We start from the raw sequence: 12305 nt of genomic DNA on the forward strand, positions 1-12305 counted from the left end.
ATTCTAGAAAAATTTCATTCCTTGTTCAACAGAAAAATGTACAAAATTAATTACAGATATTTAAAAAAATTTATTTTTCCAGGTTTTTCGTCATGGTCAAAGAACACCTGCTAGTACATACCCAACTGACCCTCACATCAATGAAGAACTTTTTCCTATGGGATGGGGAGCACTAACCAATGTCAGTATAACTTGAAATCTACATACCAGACCAGTATAATTAAAAATGAAACTCTTAGATTAATATTTGTGATATTAATCTAATTTTGTCTTAACCACATAATGCAAGTAATCTCTTTTCTCTTTTAATCATATCATTATAAAGTGTTAAAAACTTCAGATTTCTTTTATTATTTAAATAAACTCATAAATCATTGATTTTATACATTTTTAAATTTTAAATTTTTTTATAAGATTTTTAAACTTATTAGAAAATTCATGAGAATTTTTCTGTGATTACATTTTTTTTACTTATTTGTATAATTTGTGGATAACTTTTTAAATATATATATATATATATATATATATATATATATAATTTTATTATAATATGATAAATTGCAAAAATATTTTTTCAAGTTTATTTTCTTCATTTTTAGGAAGGAAAGCTACAACAGTTTGAGCTTGGTAACTTTTTAAGAAATCGTTATAAAAACTTCCTCAGCGATATTTATTCCCCAAAATATATTTATGCACAAAGTTCAGATGTAGACAGAACAAAGATGAGTCTGCAGCTTGTATTAGCTGGTTTATATCCACCGACAAAGATACAACAGTGGAATTCAGCTCTTATTTGGCAACCAATACCGATTCATTTTGAACCTTACAATGAAGATAAAGTAAGACATTACTCTTTTTGCTTTTACTGCATTTCTTTTATTTTTAATGAAATTTTATAGATAATTAGATATAATATAAAAAGCAGACATACAATATCATCATTTTAAGACATAAAATAATAATTTCTTTTTTTTGGAGGATGACACATTTACTTATCCAACAGTAATTCAATTCCTACTTTTTTAAAGTCTCATTAAGTCATTCAAGTCCAAAAAAGGGAAGTTCACTTGCTCTTTCATATTATTTATACTCTAAGGAAAGATTAAGATCTATGACTGGTATTGGGAGAAAATATTAAATAAAAAATAAAATTTCCATTAATAAATTTACAAAATTAGCAGTTGAAAAAAATTTTTCAGAGACAAAATTGCTGTTTGAGTGATATTATAACAATACAACACATTTTTTAACAGTTAAATAAAAGTAAAATTGAAAAAATTGAAGTTAGAAAATAGAAAAGATGATTAACAGTAAAATTTTCTATGTGGGGAAATTTTTTTTATACAGTTTATATATAGACTATTATAAATAAAGAATCTGTTTTATGCATACCAGATAATTTGTCAGCAGGATCATCACTTAAGGTTTTTCACAAATGGCCGAACCAAAATACAGATTGTTCCTATTAGCCTGATGACTACAGGCTTCCTAGGGGCCATTCCTCAAACTTCCTCTCTTTCTGTTCTGTCTTCCTACCTGCAAATCTGTAATGAGACTCTCTCCTACTGTCAATCCAACAACTTTTTTACTGTTTAGCCTCCGGAACCACATAAGGTATTACTTCAGAGGATGAATGAGAATGATGTGTATGAATTTAAATAAGTGTAGTCTTGTACAGTCTCACATTAGCCTTTCCTGGGATGTGTGGTTAATTGAAACCCAACCACCAAACAACACTGCAATCCATGATCTAGTATTCAAATCCAAGTGGAAGTTACTGCACCTTTACTAGGATTTTAACCTTAGAACTTTCGACTTTGAAATCAGCTGATTTGCGATGAGTTCACCACCAGACCAACCTGGTGGGTTGATCTAATCCAACAACTAAAAAAAGTAATATGATGAGATAGTTCCAAGGAAAATTAAACTTTATTTTGAAATCTACATAGATACCAATGCATAGTTCTGTTGACCAGCAAATCAGTCAATAAATAAATGGGTAAGGGTAATAGCATATGTATGGGTAAGGTAATACAACTGTCTGTACCAGACTTTTACAAAAAGCACATATAATTTTTGCATGATGAAATATGCAAGCTTTTAAAAACACTATAGTGCATGTAAAATCTAAAGGCAGGTCCTCCCTACAAGCTACTTCTATTTGTATCCTCTACCCCACTCTTACAATCTGGCACACACTCTTATCACATATGTGCTTACTGGTTATGACAAAAGTAAGACCTTAACTTGAAACAAACTTGTATTCATTATTAATTTTTTTATTTTTCTGTACTTGTTTATTCTACCATATTCATTTATTTTTGCTGTTATTTATTTATTTATTTAAATTTGTCATTTAATTATTAATTATTTCATCTGCTATTTATTTATTCTACTGTATTTAATTATTTATTTGAGATACTATAAAAATTATTTTGTATGAAATCATTTAATATTTCACATTTATAAAATATAGTATGAATACATTTTAATAAATTAAATTAATTTTATGTTTTTTATTGTATGAACTTAATATCTTTGTAGTAGTTAAAATGTTTTTTAGAATAAATTAATAATGATTTAACTATATTTCTTTAACACTTTATTTTTGTACTTTTTAGCCCAAGTTAATATTTTTATTTTTTTAGTTTGGTAGGTCTACAAAGCTCAAAAGAATATCAGTTATTGGTGCATACATACCAATTTTAGTACAAATTTTATTTTGGTGCATACGTGCTATTTAGAAATCATTTTTGTTAACTAGAGCACATCAAAGAAAATCATAATATACAACCTATATATATACAAACTTATAATAAATACACAACTCATTTCATATACTTCTGTTATTATGTCATTGTTACTGTTTATTAATCTTGAAAAAACATATACTTTCCAGAAATAAATAAATTACTTCATATATGCATAAATCTTGAACAAAATAATAATTTTATTTGTAATAAATTACCAGAACATATTTTGTTACTATAATAGTGACGTCGTATTAAGATATGGTGAAAGTCATTGCAAAATAAATTAATGGACTTTTGGAATATACTACTTTGACTGCTAGTGTGAGAAGTCATTGAGTGATGTTAGTGATGTTAAGAGCAGTGAAGGGGATGCCTTAGCGTATTACAGACCCGCCCTTCAGTTATTACATAAATGTCATTCTTATACTGTAATCTCGCATATTTATAATCTAAATATGATAATTTATCTTCAAAAGTTGAATTATCTTACCTACTCAGTTTCTGTACATATTTTTTTTTTAAATTAAATTATCAGCTAGCTAAGCCGTTTATTTTTTATAAGCTATAAAAAATTTTTCTTATTCTATAAAAAAAATTATTACACTATCTCCTCTAATAGCATTTAAAACTAACATAAAATATTTTCTCAGAAGCAATGATGGAATACTCATGATTGCTGAGTTGACGACCAATAATAGTCTCATTCTGATTGGTTATCTTTCCAATCGCTGCTCATGATTGATCAAAGTAAACTAGTCTTTCAATTCCAACTGGCTGTTTCTGCTAATTTATTGTCGCTCAGTAACATAACATCCTTGGCACTTAAAGTATTTTAAATCATAATTATATTCAATAATTTGAATCCTTTGGGGCAGCTTGAAATTCTTAACAGAAGAATATCCTTCCATTTTTTACGATGTAACTAAAACGTTTAGATGGAAGATCAACTACTTCCTTTTCTAAAAGGCCATAATAAAAAGTTAAGAGTATTTAACTGAAAAAGTAAGATTTGTTGTTTGTATTGCTTTGTTAACATTTTATAGAGCCTTATGTTGGCATTTTTAAGAGCTCTCTCAATCTGATGACAGATTTTTAACCTTTTCTGCCAACTCATTTTTCTCTTTTTCAGATTACCAATTGAGAAATATTTATGGTACTTAGATTTGTGATAATACTTACATTTATGGTACATCAGTTAACCAAAACTACTTTAAAAATAAACAAAAGATTCACCACCATGTTAACAATTTAAAATCTGATTGAGTACTGGCAAAGTTTTTAAATAAGCCCTTTGGGAACCTATGTTCATAATTTATATAATTATATTATATAATTTGTGGCTCCTGTAACTACTATCAACAGTTTGTCATTACAATGTAGTTTTCTCTTAAAGAAATAAGTGATTGATTTGCATGGCATTTCTCCAGCCACCACTCCATTCGGTCACCCTAAAGCATAAGACCAAATGTCTGTGCCACAAATTGCTACTGAGCTTCAAATTAGTTTATCAACCAGTGTTCTAACCAGCACAGAGCTAACCTAATTGTGAGAGCATGGTGCCACACACCACTTGCTTTGTGTCCCACTGCTCACTTGTCATATATTCTAAAATGGGTAGGTGCAAATACTAAAAATTATAACATTCAATAAATTAATTTTATCTCATCAAGACAGCAACTCGCTGCCACGTCTAGGTCACTGAATGCCAGCAAGTACCTGTCCACCAATATTAAAGCGCTTGGAGCTTTAATTGGCTGATTGCCAGCCATAACTCTCGAGTAGCTTCCACAGCAGTGAGGTAGGAGTTTTTCCCTTAAATAAAGTACTGTTGCCGGTTAAATAAAGCAACAGCATCAAGGAACACCCATACGGTCCGATAATGCGGCTCATGCCACATTGACTCGCCGCTTATGAGTGACCAATTTTCCCCTTGAACTCTCTGTTCCAGAATGGCCTGAGTTCTGACCCCCCAAGAGCTGGGCAATCAAACATCATACATTTGTTTGACTGGACCTCCCTGCAGACGCACAGCTCATCAGCTGCCAGGCGAAACCGAAACAAATATTGGTTAAAGTTCGCATGGTTGGAGAGCACCTGAGCAGCAGTTGTTGCCCTTAAAAACGAAGGAGACACATACCATCCCCCCAAGTCCTGTATAAATCTATACAAGGACCTTCCCTTAGTCATGGTGTGCCATTCTTGCTGCCATGCGTCCATCGCGAAGCTGTAAAGCCTCCTCCGTAGGTGGGAGATGGGCAACTGAACGAAATTTAGAACCGGGGCATTGTGATCACCGTTCCACTCCGGTACAGGACCGGCTCGAAACCGCATCCTAAATACTTCGGCCTCCCTGCCTCTTCGTAACTTCTACAGGGCCGCCCGAACTTTCATCACTAAATCGATTGAGAGAGCCCAAAAGCTCTTAAAGAAAATAAAGATTTGTTAGCAGACTTTTTTAAAGGCAATAAATTCTATGAAATCAAGAAAGGAGGTGGCACAATACATTTTTCATACTAGCACCCCTGTCAGCTGCAGCTATCATTGTCATTAATATTATACTTTTTCTTTGCCTCAAATAATACTTTTAAAAGAGAAATTTTCTAAACTGAGACATTATGAGTAGAAGCTATATACAATGAGGTATTGATCAATCAAGTTATTTTTTAATATGCTACGAGGCATGTTTTTAAAGTAAGTACCGTTTTGAAATTCTGCCATTGTTTCACTGTGGTCGGCATTCCACACATGCGCACTGTGTACTCGCTTCTGTTAAGCCACAGACGCCCATAGGAAATATTCGACTTGTTTCCGTTTGTTTGTGAATAATTAAAATGCCTCCGTTGATCAAGAATCCCGCCGACTGTGAAATACGTGGTGCGATTCATTTTGTTAGCGATAAAGGCGTAAAAGCGGCTGAAATTCATTGTCAGATCAGTGAAGTGTATGAAGAAAACATTATGAGCTATGAAATGGTACGAAAATGGGTTGGAGCTTTTAAAGATGGCCACCAGAATGTTCATGATTTGAAACGGGATGGACGACCTTCTGTCATTACTGAAGATTTGGTACAGAAAATCGACGAAAAAGTGAGAGAACAGGCGCTTTACGATTTCTTTTCTATCTGAAAAGTTCCCTCAAGTTTCAAAAGTGTTGTCTATGAAATTGTGACCGTGTTGCAGTGGTTATAAGGTCAGGCAGCAAACTTCTATGAAGATAGTGTTCAAAAACTGGTTGCATGATACAAGTGCCTTAACACTGGTGACAATTATGTAGAAAAGTATAGGCTTTCACGTAAAATAAAATTGTTAAGAATAGTGTACTTTTTTTTTAATTTCAAAACAGTACTTACTTAAAAACATGCCTCGTAATATTTAGTGACTATGCATAATTTTAAAAAATGAAATAAGAGTGATTCCAGAAAGATCTTAATAAAAAATAATAAAATGCGAAAAAATGTATAAGGTTCAGTTAAAATTCTCTTTTTTTACATTTATAAGTAAATAGTTATTAAAACTTATTAAAAGATTTTGCATTTTGGGCAAAAGTCGAATTGGTCTACTTTTTAGAATTACTGTCAGCTAAATAAATAAAGTTTTTCAAAACTTGAAAATTAGACTAATTTTTTAAACTGTACTTTTAATTTACCTAATTTTGACTTTATTACTTAATTTGATTTGAAATGCTCACCAGCATAAGCCAGAAATACAGAGAAGAAAGATTTTTTTATAGATTTTATTTTAAGATCTCTTAAAACTTAGCAGTAACTTAAATGACAAATTTACTAAAATATTGTTACCAATACAATACGTGATTGACAATATTAACAAATATTTTCATAATGTAGATCTACAACAATGCAGAAAATAGTTAGACAATACCAGCAAATTACATACATTTAAAAACTTGCTTCTTTAAAAAATTAAAACTAAATATGTTTAACGATTTACAAAATGTATTTCTTAAAATATTTATGTTGAGCTATTAAACAACAGTTAATTGCTTAAACTATTATCAGGTATTAAAATAATAAACTTATTTCCCATGAAAGCTAATTACAATCATTAAATTATTATTTTTTTTAATTTTTACTGATGAATTAATTTACAAAATAAGTTTGTATGCATTTGGAAGTAATGAAAAAGGAAATTTGTAGCATATGAAAAATGCCATGTCTGACTGGGATTTGAAACCAGGATCTCCAGATGAAAGGTAGAGGAGATGCTACCACTCTGCGACAAGATTCTCTAGCATTTTAACAATTCTTTTAAATTTTAACATAATTCATATTCAGAAGCATACAATTATAGTTTGAAATATTCTCTAAAAGCACATATTCAGGAGTATTAGTGCGTTTTATTCACTTCAGCTAAATAAGGAAAAGTAAAATTATCAATTATTGGTAATTTTAAATCGATATGTTTTCACCTACATTTCACTTTCACTCATCACTGTTTTTCAACTATTTATTTTCCCCCTACTCTTCTTTCAGAGAGCAACAAACTTTGGTTTTGTCATAGAATGTTTGTGCCTGTTTTCTCTCTGTTTACACATATAAGGATGTATTTTTGTGTACGTATTCCCACTTACAAATTATGTAAGAAGTACTTTTTAAAACACAGCCAAACTTTTTTAAGATAAGCCAAATGTACTATATTTTGTATATTTATAATTTTATACAGTTACTAATTATAAATGTAATCATATTTCATTCTAATTTTACTTTTTTAGTTTCTTTTTGTTAATCCGGTTACAAAAAAAAAAATTATTAATTTTATTTAAAGTAAAATAGATCACACCATACACTATATTTAAAGAAATTCAAATAAATCAACAGATAAATAATATACTTATAATAAGTTCTCACCTCCTTTTTATGGCAAAAAAATACATTTTAGTATACAATTTTATTACTATGTATTTACTTTTATTTAATATATAATTATCCTGTGGCTTCTGAAACAGAATCAAATTACAAATATACCATTTTTAAGTTGTAACTAAGAATTTAATATCCAAACCTAGTTAACTTAATCATACTTAGTTACTAACAAAATGAAAATAAAAAATTAATTGGAGAGTATGGCAGATGTTTAAGCATTTAAAATAAACTATTGTTAAAGATAAGATAAACATAAAAATTCTAATTTTTAAGTTTGAGGTTATGTTTTGAGTTTCTAGAACTGTATACAGCAATATAAAAATTTTGAATAGCAATACTTGCAATTAGTTTACTCGAGGAAATTTATTTTGCACACTCAGCACTAAGATTGATTTTTTTATGGTTATCAATCAAGGAAGATTATATCACTGAAAAAGGGTATACAACAAAATACAATACTATGTATTAATAATAAAAGAAACATTCTTTTTTTAACTCAAAAGAACATAGATAAGTAAATAAAAGGAAGTTACAAATGGCAACACAGAGAGAAATGGAGACAACAATTAGCAGTTCACCAAGATTTCACAAACAAATTAAATACAGATGACTGTAAATATTGATCACAGAAAAATAAACTAACAAAATAAATAAGAAAAATGTTAAAATATCCCAAATAAATAAATATTGAAAATAATGAAAAATATATAAACTGTTGGCAAATGGCTTCGACGGCACGTGGCAGTTTATAACATTTTAGTAGCCCTGAGAAGGGCTGTTGTCAATTGGCTTCAACGGCTGATTATAACCTTGTGGTAGCCCTGAAAAGGGTCGTTTTTTGCGTTATCTCTGCGAAGAGTTGTTGAGTCTCAGGTGCTGATCTCCGGTGAAGTCGGCTTGGCTGTAGTCGGAGAATTGCGGCTGTCCATTGAAATCAGACCGGGCTTCCCCTCAGAGGCAGTTGGGTCCCCACTACAGCGTGGGAGTGATGGCCCAAGAACTTTTTCTTGGTCTTCTCCAGGTGGTGGTCGACGATGAATTAATTCACTCACGTGCACGCTCTTTTATTAGAGCCTGAGATTGGTGGGGCCACAGCGCCGCTATGGTGGGAGAACTGCGCGGCGGGAATGACGCTGTACCAGCGTACTTATACTGTACTACCGCTGACATCTGACATCTGAGCTGCTACCGTTGCCATCCGCCGATATTAAGTTAGACATATATGTGGTAACAAAACATAGGTCTGGAAACGTATTTTCGAGTTACGGCTAGCGAATGACTTCGTCCAGGTTTCAGTTCTTCTAATAAAACGAAGCCCTACAGTAATTTCTGGGGCCCAAATTAAGGAATAAGGTTGGGGATTTCTTTTGTAATTTGAGCTGGGAAATAGGAAAAAATAGGTTCCAGAACTGTAACTCCTGTAATTTTTAAGATATCCGACGTAAAACACAAAATGCAGCGTCAAAGAACAAGTGTTTTTTAGGTTTATAGTGCAATAGCTTTGTTAAATGACTAATAAATGAAGCTTCAGTAATAAAACTTTAAGAGAATTTAATTCTGAGAAAATTAATCTAAATACAGCCAATAAAGAGTAAATAAAAACTTAAATAAGTTTTTTTATTGAAGCAAAACAGATGAAAAATAAACAGAAATCGTGTTATTCTAAGAAATCTAATAAACATTATTCTTAATATAGCAAAACAAAAATTAACTGAACAAAAGTTAACTGAAATTAACTGAAAAATTAACAAATATTAACTGTTCAACATTCCCTCCTTCACAGTATACACAGCCCTCTGCCATACGTATAATATTTCCGGTGGTTTTCTGTATGACCCAAAATGGTGGTTTCGTATGGCCTCAAATGAAGTAATCTAGTGGCATTAAGCTGATCATGGTGGACAATTGATTTGTCCACAATGTCCAATCCAGTTTAGGAAATTGGTATAAAGTGATTTCTCTGCTAAAGAAAAATATGGCGTTGCACCATCATGCTGGAAAATCATTTGCAATCTAGTTTGAAAAGGTACATCCTCCAAAAGAACCAGCAAATTATTTTTTGAAGAAATGAACATGCTCATCTCCTGTTAAGGTTTTCATTGAAAACAAATGTCCCAGAATTTTGTCAAAAATAATGCCACAACAAACAATGTGAAATTTTATGTTGGAAATTAGTTTCCACAGTACCATGTGGATTATCTTCGCTCCATAAATTACTTATTTATAGAATTTATTATTTTTAGAAGACTGTGTTTTTCTTAAAATTGACTATCAGTAAATAAAATTGAATTTGTCTATCAACGTTATCTAGAAGTTTAACCCCTGGGGTTAATCTGTTCACCACAAATTTTGATCCTTCTGCAGGCAAAAAGGATGAGATAGATATTCTTTCCATAGGATGTGCCACACTTTTGTTTTTGGCAAGCCAGTGCATCATGCAGTTTGCTTTGTACTACTACCTAGGCTATGCTGAATCACACGATGTTCATAATTAACACAATTATTTACTTAGTATTCAACAGAAAACAAACACGTTGGAAATGACCCTTTCGTTCATTAATGCTGATACACCAAAGAAAAGGTTTTTGTGTTTGGAATTCACTTTGCAGGAAATCTCTCCTGATATTCATGTTGTCAGCTTTAAAATTTCCATTAAAAAATCCATTAACAAAAATTATATTGGCATATTCCTAATTAGAAAACTGAAACTGCATTTTTACACTACACTTTCCTTATTTGTATGATAATTTATAACAACAGATTCAAAAGAAGTACACAATTTTCAATGTTGACTTGCTGTTAGAATTGCCAACCTATACTATAAAATGTAACTATTTCTAAAGTAATAATACTTCAATTTAGTTTTTTTATATAATTATTACTTTTATCTTGGTAAATTATTGAATATACACAGCTAAAATATTGTTTTATAGATTTTGTATTCCTTTTAAAATTATTTTCAGTAGAATTATTTTTAAAGTTTATTAGGTACAGAAAGAGTAATACAATTCTTCATCTGTTTTAAGCTTTTATTTACTTTTTACTGGCTGTATTTACATTAATTTTCTCAGAATTAAATTCTCTACAAGTTTTGTTACTAAATCTTCCACATTTAGCGAAGCTCATTTTACAAACCTATTGTGTATAAATTGCGTTTTCAGACCTATGTTTATATGAATTTTTTCACCAGTAGAACATGCCTATATATAATATTCATCCTGTATATATAAATATATACAGGATGAATATTATGCCTGTTGTCATATTCTGTATTGTAACATAGTGAATATAGGAAGTTTTTAAATATGACACACACTGGCATTTTTATATTCTTGGCTATAATTTTAAAATAAATATATTTAATTTTCATATTTTAATTATTTTTATTTTAAAACAAGTCTGCTGATGATTAAGCTGATGCTCTGGAAGTACTTCAGACAAATAGGAAAGTGTACTCACTTTTTATTTACTGTATCTGACTTGTAAAAATATTATTTAAATTTTTTTTTTCTTTTGAAAATTCAATTAATTCATTAACATATTGACCGTTGTGCTAATAAAATTTACACTCCAAGGAGAACTAATAAATTTTTATGCAACAACTATCCGAAGTGCATACAAACATAAAATGATATAAGAATCACAAGATTGCATAAGAATCCATGCTTTAATCTGGTGTGCCTCAAAAGCATCTAAAATAACAATTACTTAATTCCATAATTCTAGAAATAGAAGATATTACATATGTTACTATCAAACCAAACATTTTATATAATCCAAACTTAATAACACAGCTTGCTCAACTACCACAGTATAAGAAAAATCATAAAAAATATAATCATTTTCTAGCACTTTACTCATAAAAATTCTGTTTCAGCTAATTATGGTAGCAATTCCATGTCCTCGCTACTATGAAGCTTTAGAAGAAGTATCAAAATTAGATGAAGTAAAAAATCAGCTAAAAGAAAGTGAAGGGATTTACAGTTATATAACAAATCATTCTGGAATGGAAGTAAAAACATTTAATGATCTTCTTTCAATCCATGGGACATTACGAGCTGAGGTATATTGAATATATATAATAATTTTTACTTACAGTTAATAGTATTAAAATAACTCAGATGAGAAACTGTTCTTAATCCCTATGATACTTGTGTAGTTTCATTACCTTATGACCTGAACCCTTGTACTAGTTTCACATGCACTACACAGTTAAGGACAATGTATTTGTTTTAGTTTTTGTGTGTAATAGTTTTTTATTCTTGTATTGTTTTATGAACTGTATAAGGTGGTATAAATAATACATATATATTATACCAAATGATTGAAGTAAAATCTATTAAGTTCATTAGTATTAGACTGTAGTCAGGGAATAAAATTTAAAATGTTCTTATATTCATGGCACATTCTATACCAACACCCAAAATCCTGTAATAGTAGATGCTTGTTCAAATCTAATAGACTTACACGCAATGACATACATCAAGGAGAGCCTAACAAATTGTTATGCAGCAACTATCTAAATTGCATACTGAACATTACAAAATGACATAATAATCGATGTTTTAATCCAGTATGCCTCAAAAGTATAAGAAACTATTACTGAATTCTGTAATTCTAGAAATATAAATTTTATTTTATTTTCTTTTTTTAGCTGTTTTTTATTCTAAAAT

General features: G+C 30.2%; 2 protein-coding genes across 4 annotated transcripts in view; one reads left to right on the forward strand and one right to left on the reverse strand.

Moving 5' to 3' along the window:
* Window positions 1-12305, reverse strand: part of LOC142325080 (pyruvate dehydrogenase E1 component subunit beta, mitochondrial-like) — a 37372-nt gene that overhangs the window by 11393 nt on the left and 13674 nt on the right. The window contains exon 2 of one of the 2 annotated variants that reach the window (XM_075366408.1): window positions 7618-7706. The exons of the other annotated variant lie outside the window; for it this stretch is intronic. Within the exon in view, the coding sequence (XP_075222523.1) occupies window positions 7618-7643 (26 nt within the window). The 5' untranslated portion in view covers window positions 7644-7706. The remainder of the gene's footprint in view (window positions 1-7617; window positions 7707-12305) is intronic. 2 annotated transcript variants of the gene reach the window in all.
* LOC142325067 (testicular acid phosphatase homolog) overlaps window positions 1-12305 on the forward strand; it is a 34384-nt gene that overhangs the window by 6023 nt on the left and 16056 nt on the right. For both annotated transcript variants that reach the window (XM_075366388.1, XM_075366397.1), the window contains exons 2-4: window positions 83-181; window positions 600-839; window positions 11510-11695. In XM_075366388.1, coding sequence (XP_075222503.1) covers window positions 83-181; window positions 600-839; window positions 11510-11695 — 525 coding nt within the window. The remainder of the gene's footprint in view (window positions 1-82; window positions 182-599; window positions 840-11509; window positions 11696-12305) is intronic.

This window comes from Lycorma delicatula, chromosome 1 (assembly GCF_047948215.1).
Source record: "Lycorma delicatula isolate Av1 chromosome 1, ASM4794821v1, whole genome shotgun sequence".
Lineage (NCBI taxonomy): Eukaryota > Metazoa > Arthropoda > Insecta > Hemiptera > Fulgoridae > Lycorma > Lycorma delicatula.